Source organism: Oncorhynchus nerka, linkage group LG17 (assembly GCF_034236695.1).
Source record: "Oncorhynchus nerka isolate Pitt River linkage group LG17, Oner_Uvic_2.0, whole genome shotgun sequence".
Lineage (NCBI taxonomy): Eukaryota > Metazoa > Chordata > Actinopteri > Salmoniformes > Salmonidae > Oncorhynchus > Oncorhynchus nerka.
Window position 1 is genome coordinate 17,290,482 of NC_088412.1, and position 26,764 is coordinate 17,317,245.

At 42.6% G+C, this 26,764-nt stretch overlaps 1 protein-coding gene across 7 annotated transcripts in view; it reads left to right on the forward strand.

The window, feature by feature from the left end:
• The window catches only part of cadps2 (Ca++-dependent secretion activator 2), a 270,218-nt gene that overhangs the window by 199,204 nt on the left and 44,250 nt on the right, over positions 1-26,764 (forward strand). For 3 of the 7 annotated variants that reach the window (XM_065003011.1, XM_065003007.1, XM_065003006.1), the window contains exons 18-26: positions 1,618-1,774; positions 6,862-7,003; positions 7,290-7,394; positions 9,190-9,345; positions 9,532-9,679; positions 19,027-19,041; positions 20,867-20,941; positions 21,949-22,032; positions 22,162-22,194. In XM_065003011.1, the coding sequence (XP_064859083.1) occupies positions 1,618-1,774; positions 6,862-7,003; positions 7,290-7,394; positions 9,190-9,345; positions 9,532-9,679; positions 19,027-19,041; positions 20,867-20,941; positions 21,949-22,032; positions 22,162-22,194 (915 nt within the window). Of the gene's footprint in view, positions 1-1,617; positions 1,775-6,861; positions 7,004-7,289; positions 7,524-9,189; positions 9,346-9,531; positions 9,680-19,026; positions 19,042-20,866; positions 20,942-21,948; positions 22,033-22,161; positions 22,195-26,764 lie in introns of all 7 variants that reach the window. The other 4 variants (XM_065003005.1, XM_065003008.1, XM_065003009.1 and 1 more) reach the window with 4 other exon arrangements.

Sequence of the window (26,764 nt, forward strand, 5' to 3'; positions counted from 1 at the left end):
TGCTATATAAAACAGGCAGACTGGCATCGAGGCATTCATTTACTATTCGCTTGAACGTTGGGATGGGCAAAACAAGTGACCTAAGAGACTTTGAGCGTGGCGTTGTCGGTGTCAGGTGTGCCTGTTCCAGTATCTCAGAAAGGCAAGGCCTTCTGGGGCAGTTGTAAAACAGCTTGATGAGAGGTCGAAGGTGAATTGAAGGTGAATGGCAAGAAGCAATGAATGGCAAGAAGCAAAAATGGCAAGGAGCATGGTCGAAGGAGAATGGCGAGGAGCATGGTCATCCATGCAAGGAGCATGGTCGAAGGTGAATGGCAAGAAGCATGGTCGAAGGAGAATGGCAAGGAGCATGGTCGAAGGTGAATGGCAAGGAGCATGGTCGAAGGAGAATGGCAAGGAGCATGGTCGAAGGAGAATGGCAAGGAGCATGGTCGAAGGAGAATGGCAAGGAGCATGGTCGAAGGAGAATGGCAAGGAGCATGGTCGAAGGAGAATGGCAAGGAGCATGGTCGAAGGAGAATGGCAAGGAGCATGGTCGAAGGAGAATGGCAAGAATTGTGTAAGCTAACAGGCGGGCCACAAACTGTCAAATAACGGCGCAATACAACAGTGGTGTGCAGAACGGCATCTCAGAACGCACAACTCATTGGTCCTTGTCATAGATGGGCTTTTGCAGCAGACGACCACACCGAGTTTCACTCCTATCAGGTAAAAACAAGAGGAAGCCGCTCCAGTGGACACGCGATCACCAACACTGGACAATTGAGGAGTGGAAAAACATTGCCTGGTCTGAAGAATCCATGATTTGGCTTAAGCAGCATGAGTCCATGGCCCCACCCTGCCTGGTGTCAACCGTACAGGCTGGTGATATTATGGTGTGGGAATGTTCAATGGCACGCATTAGGTCCCTTGATACCAATTGAGCAATGTTTCCATGCCCCGAGGAATTCAGTCTGTGCTGGAGGCAAAGGGGTGTCCGACCGGGTACTAGATGGGTGTACCTAATAAACTGGCCATATAGTCACACACACTTACTTTTTGGGGGGCTTTTATAGATACTGTTTCTGATAGTATGACCTCTAAATAATAAGTTATTGCTGTTCTCAGATGAGCTTTGTATTTATTCCGCTTTGAACATTGCAGGTTAAAAACACATATCTGTCTGTGCCTTTTTAATAACTTTTTATAGCCTCACCTTGGAGATTGAAGCGCCACATTGGAAGCATAATGTAATAACCAATATGTGATTCATCTTTTTTAGTGTTGGAGTCCATTGTGCGCTCAAGGTCCCTTCTTTATGCTACCCATCACCCATTTGGCTGTTTCTCTCTTGGTTTCATTCATTAGATTGTTTTGATTTTTTTTTTAATCTTATTTTTCAGTGCAGTCTTTTCTCTATCCATCTGTCACTTCTTTCCATCTTGCTCTGATTGTCATTTTACATTGTATGTCCAACTATTCTTCACCAGAGTAAACTAGAGATAGTGGTTTGTGATGACTTGGCCTTTTTTCATGTATTATTTTATTTATTTTTCCTTCTCCCCCTTTTGTTTCTTTTTTGTTCTCTTTCTCGCTATCTCCTTCCCTCTGCTCTCTCTCCTTCCCGCTCTTTTCTAGGCATTCTCGTGGTGGCCGGAGATGATGGCGGAGCACGCAGAGACCTTCCTGTCTCTCTACACCGTCGACATGGATGGTGCTCTACAAGTCCAGCCCGTTGACTCATGGGACAGCTTTCCCTTATTCCAGCTGCTTAACAACTTCCTGCGTTGTGACCGTGAGTTCTCAGTTCTCCCTGTGTCCCCCTTCTTCTACCTATGACCCTATGCTTAACCTCCCAAAAGTGATTTAAAGTGTAGCCTACAACGCATCACTGATTCATGAGCACAGTTCAACAACTTCCAGTTCAGTAACTGTGAGTGGCATATTTCTCTGTAGAGTTCCCTCTAGTTCTATTGTCACCTGACACTCCATTTTGTCCCTGTCCCTATTTAAAGCATGGCCTACGGCACCTCCACGTCCTGAGCTGTCTTCAAAACACATCCCGTATTTATCGTAGCATGTTCATGCCACTAAGAGTCCTAATTAACACCAGCGGTGCAAAACCAGACTCGTTAGGAGAAGTTATTAACTGTGCTTAGAGCTCCCGCCCTTGCGTGGGCTTCACAATAATTAACATCACTGAGGTAACGGTGAGAAATGAAAAGCAGATAAAACAATAGTAACGGATGTCGAAACACGTAACAGGTAAAGTCAGGGGGCTGGCGCGGGGCTGTCATCTGTCAGCTAAAGACTCTACCTGTCACCTCCTGTAATGTGAGAAGCAGTATCACACAGACAGGAGAGTATTAGTACGGTTTGAGGCACCTGTCTCACCAGGCTGTCCTCCATTTGGATTTCTTTGCTCACTGATCAGGGAACAAAGGTTTGTAGTTTTCCATTTTTTCCAACAAACCTGGCCACTCGTAAACATGCAATGGTTACTCTGATAACATTTGTCTCGTTTAGTTCTAATTATTTGCCCTGTAGTGCTGAGCAATTAGTGCTTTTTGAGGTCATTCCGGTTCAATTATACATTTTTTTATAATGGATTTACATTTCAATTATTTTTTAAACATTAAATGCACTATGCATTATTTGGGTTGAATGCTGATACAACACAGAATAAAATAATTAATGAAAGTCCCATGATGGTAGTGACTGCCCATTACTATTGACCATAATTTAGTGACTTTACTTTAATAAAATATTGAAGTTGTTGGGTATATTACATTTATTTTATTTGATGACTTTATTTGTCTAGTCATCGTCTCATCTCTATAGAGCTGCTGTTTATGCTGCATTACAAAATCACAATTTTATTAGTTCTTAAAAGTTAATAAGGCATACTTTTCTGACTGCTGAATACCAACTATCAATCACGTAGATCATGTATTTTCAGGTAGAGATACCTTGTGAAGCAACTGCTCACTATCCCTCTCGATCGTGTGTCTTCTGTCTTTTCTCTCCGTGTCGACCCACACAGACCGGACAAATAGGCGCACAATGGATTATGGTCACTAGTTAATTAACACGTTTTCTGCGCTAAATTATGTATAATTCTGGCCTGTTGGAAATTACAACTCCCTATTACATTGCACAGTTTGGGTTTGATCTGATTTCTCTCTAGAGAAACTGCTCATTGAGCTCATAGGAAAAAACGAACAAAATGGAATTCAAAAAATGTAACTGACATGTTTTGTTAATCGCTCAGTACTATTGACCTGCTTCCACCATGTGTAATACTTATTTTAATTCCATGAGTATAAAGTCCGTGTGGCATCTAGGTGTTTGCCCTTGTGTGTACTATCAAACTGTCTCTCTCCCACTCTCTCTCTCTCTCATACTTTCTCTCTTCTCCCTTATCCACTCTTAGCTCTGAGCCTTTGTTTCATTGCCAAGTGAGAGTTGGCTACATCTGAAGTGTTGTTTTACATTGTTTATGTAAGCCTCACCTAGAGCAGAAAGACAGGCAGCTCAAGGGCAATTACATTGAAAAATAAAATTCTAATTATGTAAGGAGTAGGCAAAATATCATTATTGTGGTTTTTTTCCTCCTCCATTTTCTGTTATTACCATTCTCCATTAATCTCGCAATTATTCCAACTGTCATAACAATTATTGGATTTGAAGAGTAACGAGTAACATTTTAGTTTTGACTTACTGCAGATGAGGACCCTGTTTTTGAGTAATGATGCCTTTCGTGAATGAGATGAAAATAGTTGTAAAATGTCTAAGCTGATGATATTGTTAGGATAAAAGAAAAAAGGCTGCAATTCCACTTGTGAGTTTATTTTTTCATAGTTGCTTAGCTATAGACCTGCAAGGTCAAGTCTGCCTTTTAGGATTTGTCCCCCACAGTTCCGACATCATTCAGGATCTCCTGTTGTCAATGTTGTCAAATGCTGTTGTCTGATACTTGCCTCAAACACAAATATATATTTTTTTATATATGCGAATAATAATAAACATGTACAGAAAGGTGAAAAGAGGCTATGTTGATACTGTGTGATGAATGAACAAATACATAGTCAGAATTCAAGCATTTTTGTTTGTAATACCACGTTTTAATGATTGTTTTGTAGTGTGAACAAAACATATTTCATTTATCACACCAGGTCTTTATATCCACGTGTACTAAGGATGAACTAAATGCTCACTTTAGTGTCTGCATGTGTTGCGTGATGCAGGAACTTGTTGGGAGAAGAGCCGTGGGCTCTCAGGAGGGTAAAAAGGCAAGTGTTAATCATGAAGGAACAGAATAATGGGAAATGAAGGAACAGAGTGATGGGAAATTAGGACTAATGAAGCCCTGAGAGACCAACAGGAGTCCTATGTGCTCTCTTCCTTTGTCTCTCTCTCTCTCTCTCTCTCTCTCTCTCTCTCTCTCTCTCTCTCTCTCTGTCTCTCTCTGTCTCTCTGCGAATCTCTCTTTCTCTCTGTGAATCTCTCTCTCTCTGTGAATCTCTCTCTCTGTGAATCTCTCTCTCTGTGAATCTCTCTCTCTGTGAATCTCTCTCTCTGTGAATCTCTCTCTGTGAAACTCTCTCTGTGAATCTCTCTCTCTCTCTGTGAAACTCTCTCTCTCTCTGTGAAACTCTCTCTCTCTGTGAAACTCTCTCTCTCTGAATCTCTCTCTCTCGCGCTCTCTGAATCTCTCTCTCTCTCTCTCTCTCTGGGCTCTATTTTCGGCTGGCGCCAAGGTGGCGCAAGTGTCAAACGCACATTAGAAGTCAATTTCTGCATGTAAAGGTTCAGCAATTTACATGTCCAACACCATGTTCGGCAATTTACATGTCTAACGTCAGCTCGCTTGAGGTGTGTCCTTAAAAACCAGCGCAAAAGTGACAATTTCATTCAGCACAAAGGAGGTCTTAGCGGTAACGCGGTTGGTTATAGCATTGATTTTGACACCGGAACCACAGGCTATCCAGCTGCAACGCACAGTGCCCATGTGCACATGGAACAAGAGAGATGTACTTTTTGTGCCTGCAAACCTCATATTTAGCACCAGATGTTTTTTCCCCATTTTAAGTTTTATTCGATTAAAGACCAAGCACAGCCTCCCCTCTTCTCAATAAAGGCTGGGGTTTTTTTTGTCCTGCCCAATAGATTTGCTAAGTAGCCAAGACTGGTCCATAAAGGTTTGAGCTCGTGACTTTTGAAATACATTTTAATGACCTTTTATGAATAAGAATAAGGCTGTAACGTAACAAAATATGGAAAAAGTGAAGGGGTCTGAATACTTTCCAAATGCACTCTATGTATTTGTATGTCTAAATGCCCATAATGGAACAAGAAATGAGATGATGCCAGAGACCCTTGTATATTCCTCTAACAATTGCTTGTTTTCCATTTCATTTGATTAAAAACGAATCCCTCAGTAGGCTACCCTTATCCTACCTACTCTAACGAAAGTGGGTTCAACACCAATGTCTTTCTTATCCTGACCATGCATTAGCCAACTACCATGTCAAATCAAAATAAAATGTCTAATAAAATGTTATTTGTCACATGCTTCGTAGACAACAGGTGTAGAGTAACAGTAAAATGCTTACGGGTCCATTTCCAACAGTGCAGTATTAAAGGTGATAAGATATCAAATAAATACAAAAATATATATATTTTTTTTTAATCAATAGCAGGTTTTTAAATGGTGTACTCATGAGACTTACCGTCATGCTTTTCACAATTTACATGGTCCTATAATATTCAAATGACTCAGTCCTATAATGCTCCTCTGAACATATTCAAAATATTCAGTCCTATAATGCTCCTCTGGACATATTCAAATTATTCAGTCCTATAATGCTCCTCTGAACATATTCAAATGACTCAGTCCTATAATGCTCCTCTGAACATATTCAAATGACTCAGTCCTATAATGCTCCTCTGAACATATTCAAATGACTCAGTCCTATAATGCTCCTCTGAACATATTCAAATGACTCAGTCCTATAATGCTCCTCTGAACATATTCAAATGACTCAGTCCTATAATGCTCCTCTGAACATATTCAAATGACTCAGTCCTATAATGCTCCTCTGAATGGTACAAAGGCCTATATCTTCCTTATTATGAACATGCCTCACACACATTTTAAGGGGGGGCTAGTATACATTTTGTTTAGGACAAATGCATAAAGACATGTATGGCCTTTAAGCCTACTCATTGAAGCAATTACAACAATGTTGACTGCCAACACTCCAAATATATTACAAAAACTGGATGCATTTTCCTGTTGCTATTATTCATTACTGTAACCTATGCTATTTAATAAACGGTATCAATATATAATGGACTAGGGTGAGAATATTCTGTGCCCCCCAGCCGAATTGGAGTTGATGATAATGCAAACACTGTCAATAACATACACAACTTGAGATAACCACATGCAGTATTAAGCCATCGAACATGTTGATTGGCCTGTGAATGGTCAAGCCCTCATCACACCTACAACTTATTTATTAATCAAAACCCAGCCCTTTCGCGACACAGACAGCTATTGCATAATTCCCCCTGTGAAAATATCAAAACACCCCTGGACATAAGATTTACAATCGCATTAGGTTTGTTCACATAGTCCTTTGTCTTACTCTGACTTTCTGAGCATCTTTCTCTTCTATCTTTCCTCTTCTTTCTCCTACTTCCTTTGCATATCAGGATTGTGAAAAGATGGAATTTGTATGCAAATATCATAATGTGGACTGTGGGAGGGAAGGGCCGTGATTTAACTAGTCTAGGATTTGAACTGTATAAAGACCTTCAAGCTGACATTCAAAACCTTTGAATTTATTTTGTACTTCCTTCCTCATTCCCCCCCAGCTCACCTGTGCAATGGCATGTTCCACAAGCACCTGCAGGACCTGTTCATCCCGCTGGTGGTGCGTTACATAGACCTTATGGAGTCCTCCATCGCCCAGTCCATCCACCGCGGCTTCCAGCAGGAAACCTGGCAGTCCGTCAAGTAAGAACCCCCCCCCAATGTTGTCATTAGTTGCATTCTGTTATGCTATTTAAAGCTCAGAGATGTGCTTTACATCAGGAACAGTAGCAAGCCTAGAATACTTCTGTCTGCATTTTTATGTCTACAGAAAAGTGTGTGTAGTGTAGGTTAGAATACATCCACCGAGGCACAAAACCACATGGAGTCTGGAGCATCAACACTCAGTGGGATCTCTCTGTTGTCTTTTGTCTCTGTCGCATCTTTCTTTGTTGTCGTTTGGTTTGGTTTGCCATTCATTTCTTTTCAGGACAATAACCAACAACCTACCGAGCGTGCCTCTGCCCAAAGTCAATCTCCCACAGATGCCGAGCTTCTCAGCACCCTCCTGGATGGGCCCGCTGTGTGACAGCACGTGTGTATGGGCTGCCGCAAGACCTAGTGGGGCACTGTGGCATGGACTGTGCTGTGGTTGTCTTGTCATTGTCAAACTTCTCCAATTCAAGAACACTATTTCGCATTCTATTACTTCCCTTTGCCAATGGTATGCCATTAACTATCGAACCAGCTTAAAGCATTTTGTAGAAGTGTGAAACTTGAAATTCTGCCCTCACATTTAAATGTTAATAGTAAGACCAGTATGTCTACTACTACTGAGGCTTTTAACAATTCAGGTGGCCCAGATATTCCTGGGATTGGTTGCCCCTTTTGATGACCTCAGACTGATACCTTCTTTGGTATCAAGATAAAAGCATGTTTTTGTTGTCTTGTGAGTGTTGTGTTATGTGGTGCAGCATGGCAAATGTTTTGTGGCACAGCAGCATCTCTTTTTTGAAATGTATGTTGTGGCTCCTTGATCAGGAACGGCTGTGGCATGTTTTTTGTGCACACATCCAACATATTTCAGTTATTTTTATTGTATATTGGATATTATCAGACACCTGTTTATAACTGTGATGTTACGGTATGCTGGTCAATTCTCAGCTCAGTTAAGCACTGAGTTGTGAAGTATATCATGCCAAATTAATGTTAAATAAGAAATGGGATTCTTATTTCAGCTTGCAAGGAATTAATTTACCGGACATTTTGTAAGTAGGCATAGCCATTTTGCAGATTTCAGTGAATATTTTTCCTATGAAACCTCAATGCTGGTCTTTGGGACTGTTATGAAACAGTTTTCAGCACTTGTCAAGTGACCATTTTCTCCTCAAACCTTTGTCATAAATGAGCAGTCAAGATCCCCCACAAGCAAAATTATTAAGGGCTTTTCACGTATGGAATTCGGTACCCTGGTTCGATTTCCTGAAGCGTTTGTGAGAATTCTACAGACTACGTAGACCTGAAAATAAAAATGTCAGGGTCTGATTAGCACATTCTACATGATGTAAACAATCTAGCTCGTTAACAACAGGCAAAAAAGTTCCACGCGACTCTGCCTCATCACAATACAAGTTGACTTCTGAGGGCCCAGTAGAAACAGTGGAGACTCAAACCACCCACCCACCCACCTACCCTTGCCTCACTCAAGAAGAAAAAAAACTGGCACTTCGTTAGCGAGCACAGACGGGCGTGGGGGATCGTTCCATTCCCCCGGGAGAGGGGACGTTTGGAGAAGCGAGATCCTAATTAGTCATGAGGGGGGGATATGAGCGAGCATTTAATTGCAACACGGATTTCGCTCAAATTATTTATTCCCACTTGTGAAGGTAAGTCTTTTAAAGGCGAAGTGAGAAAAGTGAGTGAGTGTGCTTCACCACTGCTCACCCTCTGTCTCTCTCCTCGCTCGCTTTGGTTCCCTGTACACTTGGATGCTGGTTACAGCCACCGGTTGCCATGTGTTGCGGTGTAGACACCGGAGAGAAGGTGGCCATGGAGACCCATCTGTTTATGTGCTGAGAGTCTCCTTAGTAACAGTCAGTTTGACAGCAGGGTGTGTTCAGTCACTGTAGAACATGTTCAGGAACTGTTGGGTGTGTCTTAAGAACATGTCATATGCAACACTGACATGTTAAACTGTGATCCATGTAAATTGTCAAACGTGTTCAGTTATTGAGCAGTAATACAAGAAAACATCCGTACTTCACTTAAAACCCTCGAGCACAACACCCCAGACTTTGTAACTCAGTTTTCATTTGTTCATGTTTAACTGACAGAAGTTCCATGAAGCTTGGCAAAGATAATCTTTGGCTTCTTCCCTCCCCAACCCCTAGTAATGGCTCAGCAACCTCAGAGGACCTCTTCTGGAAGTTGGACGCACTCCAGATGTTTGTCCTGGACCTGCACTGGCCCGAGCCAGAGTTTGCCAAACACCTGGAGCAGAGGCTGAAGCTCATGGCCAGCGACATGATGGAGGCTTGCGTCAAAAGGTCAGAGGTCAGGAGGACGTCACCACCTGTGATGGGTTGGGGGTTAAGCATTTACCACTGCATACCTGGTTTATAACTGAGGATAATGATGAAGAGTTTAGTGATGTGGTTTTGAACAGTGTTTTCCATAGCCCCTAGGAATTAACCATATCATAACACCTTTCAATTGTCTTTTTATACCCAAAGAACGAAAGCCGCCTTTGACTCCAAGATGCAGAAGGCCAGCAAGGCAACGGACTTCCGGGTGTCGCTGTCTGTGTGCACCATGTTCAACATGCTAATGGACGCCAAGAAGCAGTGCGCCAAACTCTGTGTGCTGGACTCCGGTCAAGAGGTACGACCACACTCAACCTCTATTGTCTGTTCTTTGACCGCACAAACTGTTCACAAATTTCCAGTATTGCATGCAAAACCATCACGTACCTGACTAACGTAAATCCAGGATGTTTCGTTATTTAACTAACTAGTGTAGCGAACAATGGATATACTGTAGTTAACAGAATGGTCAGAGCCTCATTCATATGTTTAAACCTACAAGCCTACATGCCCTCAGCGGTTATAAGCAATGATTCCTCTAAGCTCCCCCGGGCCTGCTGTGCAGAAGAAATATCAGCCCACAGAGAGAAGCATGAGATTAAACTTCACTCAACTTTCTAGTTTTCCCTGTTAGTTAACACTATTAACATTTCCCTTTACTGTGGCAATTGTGGTTGAATCAACACAATATTAGACACTTTCAATGCAACATACCGAAACAAAGTGAACTATGCAAGATTTAGTATGCAAAACTAACTATGCAAAAGATTTTATTGAAGGCAGAATGCATTGGAGTAGGATTGTATAGCATTGACCGGCATGACTCAGCCCGTACTCTACAGACCGGTTCGCATAACCAATCAGTAGGCCTACATGAAAATAGACCATTGCCATATATGGATCTGTGCCATTCACTTTGAACTGAACTGTGTTTACAGCATGAGCGGTCGTGAGTAGATGCACTTGTTTTGAGATCAAAGCGGGAGCTGCATGTAGCCACGTATGCACATTTTGTTCATATCCTTTGCTAGTTAATGAGTTTTTTTCACCCCTTTTTTCTCCCCAATTTCGTGGTATCCAATTGGTAGTAGTTAAAGTCTTGTCTCATCGCTGCAACTCCTGTACGGACTCGGGAGAGACGAAGGTCGAGAGCCATGCATCCTCCCAAACACAACCCAACCAAGCCTCACTGCTTCTAGACACAATGCCCATCCAACCTGGAAGCCAGCCGCACTAATGTGTCGGAGGAAACACCGTACACCTGGCGACCGTGTCAGCGTGCACTACACCCGGCCCGCCACAGGAGTCGCTAGTGCGCGATGAGACAAGGATATCCCTGCCAGCCAAACCCTCCATAACCCAGACGACGCTGGGCCAATTGTGCACCGCCACATGGGCCTCCCGGTTGCGGCCGGCTGCGACAGAGCCCGGGCTTGAACCCATTAGTGAGTTATTAGCCCAGTTATACCCCATGTAGTTTCAGCAATAGGGAGTGTACATTTCTAGACCTCTTTTAAAAGCAAGTCAGTTTAAAGACGTTTTTTTTGTCTTAAAGAGGCAGTGTGGTATTTTGACAGGCTTGAATAAGCTAAGTAGCCAATAGGCAGAGGATAACATAATTTGTCTGATTCTGTAATAGTGGTATGGGAATGATAATGCATTTTGTTTTGTAAAGTGGGTTATTGCATCAAACACAACAACATTTTGGATAAAAAGGTTAAAGTCTAGCCCTGCATGTTTTTTTCAAAAGTCTAATCGAATGTAGGCCTACATTGAACACCCCACATTGGCTGCTACTCTAGGCTGAACAGCAATTTCCATGTAAAAATGTTATGGGATGCATTTTCTCCATTTTGTATATGGTCGACCACTCTGATAGGCCTACATTATAAGCAAATAGCCACAGCAGCCTACTTGGCCACTGTTAAACCCCTAACTTAAAGCGGGTACAGCCTCAGTGTTCACAGAAAACACGCACTGGAAGTTGCACATAATTTTCACAACATTCAAGTTTGCGCTCAGCAGACCTCAAATTTGCTCTGTGCCCCCCCTCCCCCCCCAAATTGAGGGAACATTAGTGCAATGTACCACCACAACAGTATCAAATATTGTTCCCTACCTTGCCTGAGTTTCCCTCAAGAGCACTAGAACTAAAGTTTCCTTTGGTCTGTAACAGATTCAGTAATCTTCATATCACCTTGACTGCCTTGCAGCCAAAACATTCATTGCAATGGGCGCATTTATATCACGTCCAGATCAGTGGTAACGTGCAGCAGCTGCTCTAAATCGATGTGGATGAATGAGCTCTCGATCTCTCCATTACAGCATTTCACCCTGCTAAAGGCTAACCCTCCGCTACCCGGCAACTATTTACAGTGTCTCTACAGAGAGCTAAGCTCACTGTCCCCTTAACCTTCAGCTCCATTCTCCTCAAGTCCCTGAGGATGTTGATTCTTAGCTGAACAGATGCACTCAGGTTTGTACACTCAGTGTACACTACTGATTCCAATTTAGATTCCAACTCCATGGTCAATTGTGCAAGTTCTCCCACTTAAAAATATGAGAGAGGACTGTAATTTTCATCATAGGTACACATCAACTATGTGTACCTAGAGAATTACATTGTAGGATTTTTAATGAATTTGCAAATTATGGTGGAAAATACGTATTTGGTCAATAACAAAAGTTTATCTCAATACTTTGTTATATACCCTTTGTTGGCAATGACAGAGGTCAAACGTTTTCTGTAAGTCTTCACAAGGTTTTCACACACTGTTGCTGGTATTTTGGCCCATTCCTCCATGCAGATCTCCTCTAGAGCAGTGATGTTTTGGGGCTGTTACTGGGCAACGTGGACTTTCAACTCCCTCCAAAGATTTTCTATGGGGTTGAGATCTGGAGACTGGCTAGGCCCCTCCAGGACCTTGAAATGCTTCTTACGAAGCCACTCCTTCGTTGCCCGGGCGGTGTGTTTGGGATCATTGTCATGCTGAAAGACCCAGCCACGTTTCATCTTCAATGCCCTTGCTGATGGAAGGAGGTTTTCACTCAAAATCTCACGATACATGGCCCCATTCATTCTTTCCTTTACATGGATCAGTCGTCCTGGTCCCTTTGCAGAAAAACAGCCCCAAAGCATGAGGTTTCCACCCCCATGCTTCACAGTAGGTATGGTGTTCTTTGGATGCAACTCAGCATTCTTTGTCCTCCAAACACAACAAGTTGAGTTTTTACCAAAAAGTTATATTTTGGTTTCATCTGACCATATGACATTCTCTCAATCTTCTTCTGGATCATCCAAATGCTCTCTAGCAAACTTCAGACGGGCCTGGACATGTACTGGCTTAAGCAGGGGGACACGTCTGGCACTGCAGGATTTGAGTCCCTGGCGGCGTAGTGTGTTACTGATGGTAGGCTTTGTTACTTTGGTCCCAGCTCTCTGCAGGTCATTCACTAGGTCCCCCCGTGTGGTTCTGGGATTTTTGCTCACCATTCTTGTGATCATTTTGACCCCACGGGGTGAGATCTTGCATGGGAGCCCCATATCGAGGGAGATTATCAGTGGTCTGGTATGTCTTCCATTTACTAATAATTGCTCCCACAGTTGATTTCTTCAAACCAAGCTGCTTACCTATTGCAGATTCAGTCTTCCCAGCCTGGTGCAGGTCTACAATTTTGTTTCTGGTGTCCTTTGACAGCTCTTTGGTCTTGGCCATAGTGGAGTTTGGAGTGTGACTGTTTGAGGTTGTGGACAGGTGTCTTTTATACAGATAACAAGTTCAAACAGGTGCCATTAATACAGGTAACGAGTGGAGGACTGAGGAGCCTCTTAAAGAAGAAGTTACAGGTCTGTGAGAGCCAGAAATCTTGCTTGTTTGTAGATGACCAAATACTTATTTTCCACCATAATTTGCAAATAACTTCATTAAAAATCCTACAATGTGATTTTCTGGATTTTTTCTGTCATAGTTGAAGTGTACCTATGATGAAAATTACAGGCCTCATCTTTTTAAGTGGGAGAACTTGCACAATTGGTGGCTGACTAAATACTTTTTGCCCCACTATGTATGTATGCAAGTATGTTTTTCTAAATGGCCAAAAGTATGTGGATTTGTGGATTCTGCTATTTTAGCCACTCTCTTTGCTGACAGGTGTATAAAATCGAGCACACAGCCATGCAAAATCCATAGATAAACATTAGTAGTAGAATGGCCTTACTGAAGACCTCAGTGACTTTCAACATGGCACAGTCATAGGATGCCACCTTTCCAACAAGTCAGTTTGTGAGATTTTTGCCCTGCTAGAGCTGCCCTGGTCAACTGTAGTTGCTCCTAGACATTTCCACAATAACAGCACTAACTGCTCAGCCACGAAGTGGTAGGCTACACAAGCTCACAGAACGGGACTGTTGAGTGCTGAAGCGCGTAGCGTTTTAAAATGGTCTGTCCTCAGTTGCAACTCTCACTACCGAGTTCCAAACAGCCTCTGGAAGCAATGACAGCACAATAACTGTTCGTTGGGAGATTAATTAAATGGGTTTCCATGGCTGTGCAGCCGCACACAAGCCCAAGATTACCATGCGCAATGCCAAGCATTGGTTGGAGTGATGTAAAGCTCGCCGCAATTGGACTCTGGAACAATGGAAACGAGTTCTCTGGAGTGGTAAATCACACTTCACCATCTGGCAGTCCAGCGGATGAATCTGTTTTTTTTGTGTTTTTTTACTGACTTGCCTAGTTAAATAAAAAATAAAAATAAGAGCCATCTGGTCACAATAAGTGACCATCGGGTCACTCTGACAGGGCTCCAGAGTTCCTCTGTCGAGATTGGAGAAACATCAAGAAAGACAACCATCTCTGCAGCACTCCACCAATCAGGCCTTCATGGTAAAATGGCCAGACGGAAGCCAATCCTCAGTAAAGAGCACATGACAGCCCGTTTGGAGTTTTCCAAAAGGATTCTCAGACCTTGACAAACAAGAACACTTTGGCCTGAATGCCAAGCGTCACGTCTGGAGGAAACCTGGCACCATCCCTACAGTGAAGCGTGGTGGCAGCATCATGCTGTGAGGATGTTTTTCAACGGCTGGGACTGGGAGACTAGTCAGGGTCTAGGAAAGATGAATGGTGCAAAGTACAGAGAGAACCTTGATGAAAACCTGCTCCAGAGAGCTCAGGACCTCAGACTGGAGTGAAGGTTCACCTTTCAACAGGACAACGACCCTAAGCACACAGTCAAGACAATGCAGCAGTGGCTTTGGGACAAGTCTCTGAATGTCCTTGAGTGGCCCAGCCAGAGCCTGGACTTGAACCCGATCAAAAATCTCTGGAGAGACCTGAAAATAGCTCTGCAGCGACGCTCCCCATCCAACCTGACAGAGCTTAAGAGGATCTGCAGAGAAGAATGGAAGAAACTCCCCAAATACAGGTGTGCTAGACTTGTTGCGTCGTACCCAAGAAGACCCCAGGCTGTAATCGCTGCTAAAGGTGCTTCAACAAAGTACTGGGTAAACAGTCTGAATACTTATGTAAATGTGATAGTTCCGTTTTTTTTTTTTACATTTGCAAAAATGTCTAAAAGCCTGTTTTTGCTTTGTCATTATGGGGTATTATGTGTAGATTGATGAGGGAAAAACAACAATTTAATCAATTTTAATCCAAAATGTATTTAGTCAATCTCAAAATAACGCTGTAACGTAACAACATTTGGAAAAAGTGAAAGGGGTCTGAATACTTTCCGAATGCACTCTACATCTGTATCGTTGTTTCAAGTCCGGTGAGCTGGAGCTGCTCTTACTTTTGTGTCATTTGAGGGAAGAGCATCACTAGCAAAGTAATTTGTGTAATTGTGACCGACCTCCTTGATACGGTCTTAACTTTTTTACATTGGATAAAAGTAGAGACATAGAGCTCCAAAATGGTATATCATACACTGCATTTGAAGAACAATGGATAAGTAATTCTGCTTTGAAATTTGCTAAATATGGAACCATACTTTTGAGAAAATGGCCTTTAAATATTTTGGTACCTACTGGAGAGCTCTTCTTTGTCTACACCTATTCAGCATCATTCACATCCTTTTAAGCTTTAGCCCCACCCATCTCTTTAAGGGTTGATCCAAGCATTCTGTCCTAACAACAACAGTCAAGCTCCCAAGCTAACGTTGGCTAGTTTGCTAGCAACTTCCAGACACAAATGAAAGAACAATTAACTGACCATTTTACTCACCCTAGCAGAGCTGGTTAGGTTGTTTTTATGTAATCCAGAGTGTTGGTGACTGCAACTGTGCTGCTGGCAACAATTTAACCTTTACTGACACCGGCCATATTCAACAGGTGTTGAGCGTTCATAAATTAGTCAGTTATTCTGCGCTCTGGCACACTCAGATGAGAGTGCTCTGAAGGTGGAGTAGATAGCAGAGCGAATTTACCAGCTATGTCTATCAACAGACGTCACAGTGACATTCTATTGAAATGGTTACTTGCATAGTGTAGTCTTTTGTTAAGACATGTATCTAGCTAGGTAAACAATTAACCATAATCCCAACTCATGAGGTTACTACCCTGCATGAATCTGCAGGTAGCTAACCATCCAAGTTCAATGTTAGCTAGCTAACATTAGGCTATATCTAGCAAAGCAAATGGTTCTGAAATACGAATAATAACAGCGAGCCTGCCAGCTAACGTTAGCTAGCTAGCTAACAGTACACTTTAACTTGAAATGAAAACGACTTTCTGTCAAAATTAGAAACGCGTAACATCTGAAAATGTAGCTAGCTAGACTATCTTACCCATATACATCATGGATGCCATGGTTGCCCTTAGTTGGTAGAGTGTTTTCTCCATCTCCTTAGCTATCATACTCTAATGCCACTGATTTCAATTCTCGGTCCTTCAGAAAGTGGAGATCAACACTTACGCAGTTCTACTACGCTATACATTTTTTTTTAAAGCCGCGATAGACATGATTACCTATACATGCTGACCAGCTCAAATAGACAGAAGCATGCCATATGGCAGACCAATCCGAACTCATCTCTTGGTATGTCCTTTCCACTCATTATCTCAGCCTATCATGGATAGCGGGAAGGTTGTGCACTTTTTCTGTGGCTAAACCAACTAGGCTCATAATTTAACCATTTTAATTGTATTTACCGATTGCACTCAAGTCTGTTATTAAGGCACATGAAAGTTCACATTTCAGAAGGCATTTCTGCCAAAAAACGCATTTGAATAAAAAAAGATACGTTTTCATTCAAATGGCACTCCTGTGAAGTAGTGACCCGCCTAGTTTCCTCAAACGAGTCACAATTTGACTTTGCATGTGAGAACCATTAGCACAGGCAAGTCTGATTGGGCTTTGCAGTACAACAGCTTCTGCTATAGAACAAACGGAGCATGACTTTATGTCTGTGGTTTACGATGCAAAAAAACGCTCATCTCTAGACCTTTACGCTTAAAAATAAAAACCTGTACCCATTGGAGAATGACTGCCCCCTCTTATTGAAGCCACGGAGGTTCAAGGCCGACAGCGTTATTGCAGGCGTTGTTTGCAGAAAATAGGATCCCCAATTTAGTGAATGTAAAAATGGCACTTTTCGTGGTGAATCTTTGTGGAAATAAAAACATTTTTGAAAGACAATCATGGCACCAATAATTGCTTCTAATACTCCAGATGTATGTTCTTGAACCGATCATTTTTAAATGGCACACAGAAGAACTGAAAGGATGATTGAGTTGCTAATGGCAGCCTGCAGTACCCCGGTCCTACCTTCAACTTGAGTTATTCAATGAGAGGGGGCAGCACTGAGCTAGCCTGCAACATCACTTCCTGGAGTAGTTCACATTGTGCATGCACTATTGAGTCTTCACATTGGAATGAATGGTGTCAAGGGATCGATGGCTTTCTCCATTCATATACAGTCATTGACTTTACCGGAGCTGCATTTATTTTTATTTTTAATAAACACTATTTAATCTACAACATCTCTGTCAGAAAAAAATTATGATTTCCTTTTTGGTTCAGATGAGATGGATGTCATTGCCACTTAATCAACTGTTAGTAAAAGAATGTGTTCCGCAGAATTTTTTTTATCCAGTCATACTTATCCTTTTTCCACTTTCTACAGAAATGTATGTTAATAGTTCAAATTGACATGTATATGAATCTCAAACAATGTAGTTATACCTGACTCAGATGAAGTATTCGGCCATAAATAACTTTCAATGGCGGTTCTCCATTTAGCATTATTTTCAGTTCGGTAGTAAATTAAGCCTAATCCAGGTTCGGCAAACCAGCGCATTATGTACAGTACCAGTCAAATGTTTGGACACACCTACTCATTCAAGGGTTTTCCTTTATTTTGACTATTTTCTACATTGTACAATAATAGTGAAGACATCAAAACTATGAAATAACACATATGTAGTAACTGAAAAAGTGTTAAACAAATCTAAATATATTTTATATTCAATGTAGCCACCCTTTGCCGAGATGACAGCTTTGCGCACTCTTGGCATTCTCTTAACCAGCTTCACCTGGAATGCTTTTCCAACAGTCTTGAAGGAGTTCCCACATATGCTGAGCTCTTGTTGGCTGCTTTTCCTTCCCTCTGTGTTCCAACTCATCCCAAATCAGATGGGATGGTGTATCGCTGCAGAATGCTGTGGTAGACATGCTTGTTAAGTGTGCCTTGAATTCTAAATTAATCACAGATGGCGTCACCAGCAAAGCACCATCACACCACCTCATCCATGCTTCACAGTGGAAACCACACATGCAGAGATCATCCGTTCACCTATTCTGTGTCTCACAAAGACACGACGGGTTGGAACCAAAAATCTCACATTTGGACTCAAAGGACATGTTTCTAGTGGTCTAGTGTCCATTGCTCATGCTTCTTGGCCCAAGCAAGTATCTTCTTCTTATTGATGTCCTTTAGTAGTTGTTTATTTGCAGCAATTGGACCATGAAGGCCTGGTTCACGCAGTCTCCTCTGAACAGATGATGTTGGGATGTGTCTGTTAGTTGAACTCTGAAGCGTTTATTTGGGCTGCAATCTGAGGTTGAGTTAACTCTAAATAACTTATCCTCTGCAGCAGAGGTAACTCTGGGTCTTCCCTTCCTGTGGCGGTCCTCATGAGAGCCACTTACATCTTAGCGCTTGATGGTTTTTGAGACTGCACTTAAAGAAACTTTCAAAGTTCTTGAAATGTTCCGCATTGACTGTCCTTCATGTCTTAAAGTAATGATGGACTGTCGTTTCTCTTTGCTTATTTGAAAATGTTTAGTTACTACATGATTCCAAATGTGTTATTTCATAGTTTTGATATCTTCACTGTTATTCTGCAATGTAGAAAATTGTAAAAATAAAGAAAAACCCTTGAATGAGTAGGTGTGTCCAAACTTTTGACTGGTACTTTATATGCAGAGATATTAAACATTTCCTGGTGGTGTTAAATTGTTTTTATTTTGTATCATACACGCATACTGCATAATCAAATATTTAAATGAAATGATTGTGTGCAAGCTGTTTACTGTAATCATCTAATGCTATTGAATTTCAGGTGATGATTTTGCTTGTTTCTTTCTTTCATTTCCTTGGTTTCATTTTCATACATCCTGCACGTCATTGTTTGAATCCAAGATTGACAAACAATGGGTAAGTGTTTTTCATCCCTTTGTAGAATCTTAAACCACCTTCAGCTTTCTTTGTTAGTCCCCTCCTTATCACGCTCACACCTACTGAAAACATTTGCATTTTAGTCAATTAGCAGAACCTCTTATCCAGAGCGACTTACAGGAGCGATTAGGGGTAAATGCCTTGTTCAAGGGCACATCGGCAGATTTAATCACCTAGTCATCTTGGGGATTCGACTGGCTCAACGCTCTTAACCACTAGGCTACCTGCCGCTACAGATCTTTTTATTATATTCGTTTTTTTAATGGAATGGAACAATGGTGGAACAGAGCACATTCATATATGCAAACAAATGTAACTTCCTCTGGTCCTTGTCTCAAAGGGACCTCAATTTGAACTAAATCCAAACACTATGTTTCACATTCACCAGAGAATGTCTTTGTGCATAGCGGTCTATGCCAGAGTGCTCGCTTCTGATCGACACAAAAGAGATCCTGGCATTTCAGATGTTTGTGCGCTGAATGGCGTCTGCCATTGCCAGCTCATCATACTTCCTATTCAAACTGCTGAATGGAGAAGTCGTCTAAACTTTTAGGAGATCAGAAATGAATTTTTTCTCAAAGTACAGGCTGGCTGAGGTAGGAGACTTCAATAGAACGGAGGAATGTCCCCCTTTGTGATTTTCCACTTCATAGATAGCTCTGCCCCGAAATCATTCCCCAGCGAATGCTTAATCGAATATCTTCATCAAAAGCGTCTCTGCAAATTGGGACTGTCTTGCTATATACCAATATATCACCAGGATCATCATGTCTAAAGAAATGATCAGTTAACTATGTTGTTGTTATTGTCATTTGAATGGGAAGCTTACATTTGGAAATGCCAGTTGCACCTTAGAATAAAAAAACTCGGGCTCTTAACAGTTTGCTACCAGATAAGTTTTAAAAATAAATTGTTATTTTGCATGTGGTGCACACATTTTAAAAGACCTCACAATTTAATATTCTCTAATGTGCAAGAAGGACCTCACAATTCGGCCGCCTCTGTAAAATAAAAAGCAAACACAGCAGTGTTATTTGAGGTAAAAAAAAATAAAAAGTCCTTAAGATTCGCTTGAAATTCTGTTTATGAAAGAAGCTGCCATTTCGTGGGATGGAGAAAAAGGTGAAAAGAAAATGAGGGCTGCCGATGGTGACCTCCATGCACCCTCAATTTGTCACCGATCTGCAGGCTTTGTTGATTGAAATTTTTAATTTGGATGTTCTTTAGACGCGTCATGAAAGGGCATTGTCGCCAAGAGATGAACTCCCTGGCTGCCGTGCGAGCGTCGAAGGCAGCCATTCAACGCCGCAAATGGAGGCTCTCCCGCCCTCTTCTATCCCCCATCTCACTCTTCTCTCTCTCTCTCACTCCTTTCTATCCCTCCCTCTTTTTGGCTGTGACGTGTTTTTTTGGGGAGGGTAAAAAATACTCATGAATATAGGGGTTATGAGACATGAAATGGCGGATTAATTTAATCTAGTGTGAGCCTTTGGTCTCCGCAGCTGGACCGGTGCTTTAGAGGAACACAAGGCTGCTCTAATTGTGGGGAAGCACAAAAAGTATCCTTCGAATTCCTTTGCCTTCCAATGAGAGCGGGAATGCCATTCAGCCACATAATGGCCCTATTAGCTGCTTAACTCACCGGTGCTACATGGGAAGATTTTCTCTGCTGAATGTTTTGGGTAGGGAGTCAGGGTAGAGAGAGAGCGTGTGCGTTCGTGCATGCCAAAATGAAGGAATCATTTTGACCTTATCTCCCTCATCATAGATCTTAAAACTGTTTGTCTCCCTACCCCCTCCTCAGCAACAGTACCATTCGAAAATCGATGTCCTGATCGATGATGCGTTTAAAGACATGATTTCCTCCATGGTCACAAAGGTATGTTACTGCACATCCTCCACAGACCCAATGACTACATCCTGCATAGTGTTGCAAAGCTACCAGTAATTTACGAAATTACTGGAATCTTCAGTCATTTTGGAGTATAAGCTGAAAATCTATGGCAATCTATCTTAACTGTTGGTAATTTAAACTTGAATAACATTATTATATATTTGTTTTATATAGTATTAATTTATCATATTTGTGTCCATATTGTCCATGAGTTTCTAGTAGATATGGTTCAATAGAAAATAGCCTAATTAATGAGAAAAAAAACATCTAATCAACAATTGCGTTATTTTCAATTAACTCTTCAAAAATGTACTTTTTTCACAAATGCCACCAGTTTGGCATTAAAACATTAACAACAAATACATATTGACATAGTAATATAAATAAAGGTTTGTACAGAAAAGAAGAAAAAATAATATATATATATATAAAGTATATTTCATGCTGAAACCCTCATATTAAACACCAATGGTATTCACTAAATTACTGATTTATATTTAGGTTAATATTCTCTTGCCCACACCGAGGGCAAGAGATTATTACAGACATCTGTGATTCTCTGAAGTATCTAAAAGGGCCACTAGATGTATTGTGATAGATTTCATAAAATCCTTGAAAGATACCAAAATAGATACCTGGTAGTTTACTGGTTTCCAGTAATATACCGTCCCTTTGCAACCCTAATCCTGCATATAGATACTGTATATTTCAGCCCTTCTCCACCTCAAATCCAATGCCGATTTTATTAAGAAACACTTTCTTAGTTCTATTTTACTAAGGTGTGATATAACCCAGTTATATCACACCTGTTAATTTTCCTCAAATTCTATGCAAAATATGATTAGAATATGTTATAACCAAAAGAAGAGCAGAAAGCATACACTAAAAAATGTGAAGAGAAGATAGTCATTCAGGCAGTACATTCATTACCCCCCCCCCCCATTTTTACAAATGGCAACTAACATGTCTGATTTTCTTGTTTCCCCTGGCAGTTTGCTGGAGTTTTAGACGGTGTTCTCTCCAAACTCTCCAGATATGACGAAGGGACATTCTTTTCTTCTATCCTATCTTTCACGGTAAGCTTTTCTGTTCCACTCCAGAGAATGCGGACCCTTTGCGTTCAGTCCTTAGAAAAGCAACATGTCATTTGTTGTAACCGAATCTGCTCAGTTGAACTTTTTTTGTATCTTTCCTTTGCCTCAAAGGTGAAAGCAGCTGCCAAGTATGTGGATGTGCCTGTGAGTATTTCTCCTTCATTTCTAACAATGTCTTACTTGCTCATATGAACATGTTTGTTTGCACACACACATATTTCTGTCTCAAAAAGAAAAGCTTTCTGAGGAAAGCTGACATTGAGCAAAGATCATATTTGTTAGATGTTTATCATCAGACTCTGATGTTAAATGTGGGTGAAATATTTTAACATTTTGCCTTGAAGCACCGTTGTGTCAGAGTATTTGAGGTTGTGATGGCGTGCAGGACTAATTATTGGCACCGTTGGCTAATGAAAAGGTTTTTTGAGCGATTTGCCAAGGTGTCGGTCATGGGCGGTCACTACATGCCGTATCAACACTATTGAGCGACAGCACCATGGCAGGAAGCAGGAGCTCAATCAGCCGACAGAAAGATGGCAAATACAGTGATGAGCAAGCCCTCTAATTACCCAAAGAGAGACGCAGTGACACATCCTGAATTACGGGGGGCCCAGGGGGGATGTCAGACCCCCTAAATGCAACAAAGTCAAACTTTGGGGGGGGGTGACTTGAAATAATGCTAATTTAATAATTCTCCTATTTGTTTAAAATGCCATTTGTACTGAGTGGTAAATATTTTTTGTGTGTGGCTGCACTTGTCATCCCAGGACAGTCTCGTATCTCAGCCCCTTTTCAGGTGTCCCAGCTTTTCTTACTACAAAAAAGCTAAATGTGTAGACCCAATGACAATTACAGAATGTCATTACACTTTTTAGTGTTTTGTAACAGATGTCTCTTTCCATTCATCCAATGGCGCAAGTGCACAGTACACTGTTTGGGTGCTGGAATTATTCATTAATTTTAAAATGTCACGGTATAATTCGCACTCGGCAGGGTAGCCTAGTGGTTAGACTAGTAACCGAAAGGTTGCAAGTTCGAATCCCCGAGCTGACAAGGTACAAAATCTGTCGTTCTGCCCCTGAACAGGCAGTTAACCCACTTTTCCTAAGCCGTCATTGAAAATAAGAATTTGTTAATAACTGACTTGCCTAGTAAAATAAAGGTCAAATTAAAATGTAAAAAACTCTGGACAGGCACATTCCGCCGACTCTCCATTGGTCAGGGATTGCAAGGCTAAGTCTCTGATTCACCAAATATGAAAGCAGGGTCAGGGTGTCATTACTTGGTCGGTTAGGCCACTTCATTGTGACATACTCTTGTTCTTAAGCCATCAAAAGATTTGCCCTGGTGGTCTAGTGGTAAGGGTTCAGTCCACTCACCAGTAGGCAGCGCTCCATTTCTGGTTAGGGAGGCCTGTTTCGATCCACAAATCCAACTTTTAACCCAAAGCAAGAGGTGGTTTCACTCTATCGTAACCAAGCACACTCTGACACCCTTTTCAGCATCCATGAGTAGGACTGTTGATAAAGCCAGCCAAGCCTTTGTCCTTCTCTTCAAACCTCCCCCTCCCGCCTGTCCTTGACTCAGCGAATCCCACGTGTCCCATTGACACTGGTTCCCAGAGCTCTGAGCCTGCCAAATCTGCTCTCCTCCTCCTCCCTTCACCTGAAATTATAATGTAACCACCTTGCGCTTTTGTGTGGAGGGAACCGAAAGCTGTTAAGCCCCTCTTACAGGTGAGCTAAAGAGATGGGAGAGTGGAGGAGGGTTGTGTCGCTGGGGCATTTAGCAGAAAACTATTTTGGGTCCTTGTCACGAAAGGTTAAGATCCCTCCCACACACACACACACACACACACACACACAACTAGCTGCACCTGGGGGAAACAGATCCGGGGCAGGAAACCAGACTGGCAGCAGTGTATAATTAGCAGCAATCCCTCTCTCTCTCGCTCTTCCTTTCTCTATGTCCACAGCTTTCAGCGCTTATCCCCCTCAGGTTAACCAGTCATTGCTGCCCCACACCACCTACGCCACCACCACTACGCCACCACCACTACTACCACCACCACCACCACTATACCACCACCACCACTATACCACCACTATACCACCACCACCACTATACCACTATACCACCACCACTACACCACTATACCACCACCACTACACCACTATACCACCACCACCACCACCACCACCACTACACCACCACCACCACTACACCACCACTATACCACCACTACACCACCACATTTCTACATTTTAGTAATTTAGCAGACGCTCTTATCCAGAGCGCCTTACAGTTATTGCATTCATCTTAAGATGGCTAGGTGAGACAACCACATATCACAGTCAAAGCAAGTACATTTTTCCTCAAAGTAGTTATCAGTAGAGTCAACTCCACCACCACCTCTGGCAATTCCACCACCAACTCCACCACCACACACACCTTTTTTCCATCTGCCTCCTTTTGACATGATTTGATTTCACACTAGATTGTTGACAGTCTGGAATAGCCTTTGTGTGTGGTTGTGTGTCTAGCATGTTTGGCTACAAGTCAAGTACAGAACTGAGGCTCATTCTTTGAAAGAGGGCAGAGCGTGTGTATTCTGTTTTGGCCCCAATCTAGAGTGTAGTTATGTTGGAACCTGGTCCATGCCACAGTCTCTTTCTCCATCTCCTCCTCCATCTCTTTCTCTATCGTTCTCTATGCCTTCCTCTCTTTCTCCATCTCTTTCTCTATGCCTTCCTCTCTTTCTCCATCTCTTTCTCTATGCCTTCATCTCTTTCTCCATCTATTTCTCCATCTCTTTCTCCATGCCTCCATCTCTTTCTCTATCTCCTCCATGCCTCCATCTAAACTCAGCAAAAAAAGAAAAGTCCCTTTTTCAGGACCCTGTCTTTCAAAGATAAGTCATCCAAATAACTTCCCATGCTTGTCCAATGAACCATAAGCAATTAATGAACATGCACCTGTGGAACGGTTGTTATGGGGCGGCAGGGTAGCCTAGTAGTTAGTGTTCAAACCCCCGAGCTGACAAGGTACAAATATGTCGTTCTGCCCCTGAACAGGCAGTTAACCCACTGTTCCTAGGCCGTCATTGAAAATAAGAATTTGTTCTTAACTGACTTGCCTAGTTAAGTAAAGGTTAAAAAAAATGTAAACCTTTAAAAAAGACACTAAAAGCCTACAGACGGTAGGCAGAATAGGTCACAGTTATGTAAACTTAGGGCACTAAAGAGGCCTTTCTACTAAAAAACACCAAAGAAAGATACCCAGGGTCCCTGCTCATCTGTGTGAACGTGCCTTAGGCATGCTGCAAGGAGGCATGAGGACTGCAGATGTGGCCAGGGCAATAAATTGCAATGTCCATAGTGTGAGACGCCTTAGACAGCACTACAGGGAGACAGGATGGACAGCTGCATTGGCAGACCATGTGTAACAACACCTGCACTGAATCGGTACATCTGAACATCACACTTACGGGACAGGTACAGGATGGCAACATCAACTGCCCGAGTTACACCAGGATCGCACAATCCCTCCATCAGTGCTCAGACTGTCTGAGAGAGGCTGGACTGAGGGCTTGTAGGCCTGTTGTAAGACAGGTCCTCACCAGACCTGCCTCACAACAAGGTTGTGAGGTGGTGTGGTGGGGGGATTGATTCTGTAACGGCTTTCTTCCGTCGAAGGAGAGTCGGACCAAAATGCAGCGTGGTTAGTTCGATACATCTTTAATATAGAAAAAACACGAACAAATACAAAAACAAGAAACGGAATGTGAAAACCTATACAGCCTATCTGGTGAATAACTAACACAAGAGACAGGAACAATCACCCACAAAACACACAGTGAAACCCAGGCTACCTAAATATGGTTCCCAATCAGAGACAACGAGAATCACCTGACTCTGATTGAGAACCGCCTCAGGCAGCCATAGCCTATGCTAGACACCCCTACTCAGCCACAATCCCAATGCCTACTAAAACCCCAATACGAAAACACAACACAACACAAAATAAACCCATGTCACACCCTGGCCTGACCAAATAAATATATAAACACAAAATACTAAGACCAGGGCTTGACAGAACCCCCCCCCCTCCCCCCAATGTGCGGACTCCCGGCCGCACACTAAAACCCATAGGGGAGGGCCCGGGTGGGCGTCTGTCCACGGTGGCGGCTCGGGACGTGGACCCCACTCCAACCAAGTCTTAGTCCCCCTGTAACGCGTCCTTTGATTGGTGACCCTCGCCACTGACCTAGGCCTAATAACCCTCACCAAGGACCCCACTGGACTGAGGGGAAGCTCGGGACTGAGGGGAAGCTCGGGACTGAGGGGAAGCTCGGGACTGAGGGGAAGCTCGGGATGTTCTGGCTGCGCTGAACAGGCAGGAGACTCCAGCAGCGCTGTAGAGGAGGAAGGCTCCGGCAGCGCTGAACATGCGGGAGACTCCGGCAGCGCAGGAGAGGAGAAAGGCTCTGGCTGCGCTAAACAGGCGGGAGACTCCAGCAGCGCTGTAGAGGAGGAAGGCTCTGGCTGCGCTAAACAGGTGGGAGACTCCGACAGCACTGGAGAGAAGAAAGGCTCTGGCCGCGCTGAACAGGCGAGGCGCACTGAAGGCCTGGTGCGTGGTGCTGGAACTAGTGGTACTGGACCGAGGACACGCACAGGAAGCCTGGTGCGGGGAGCTGCTACCGGAGGACTGG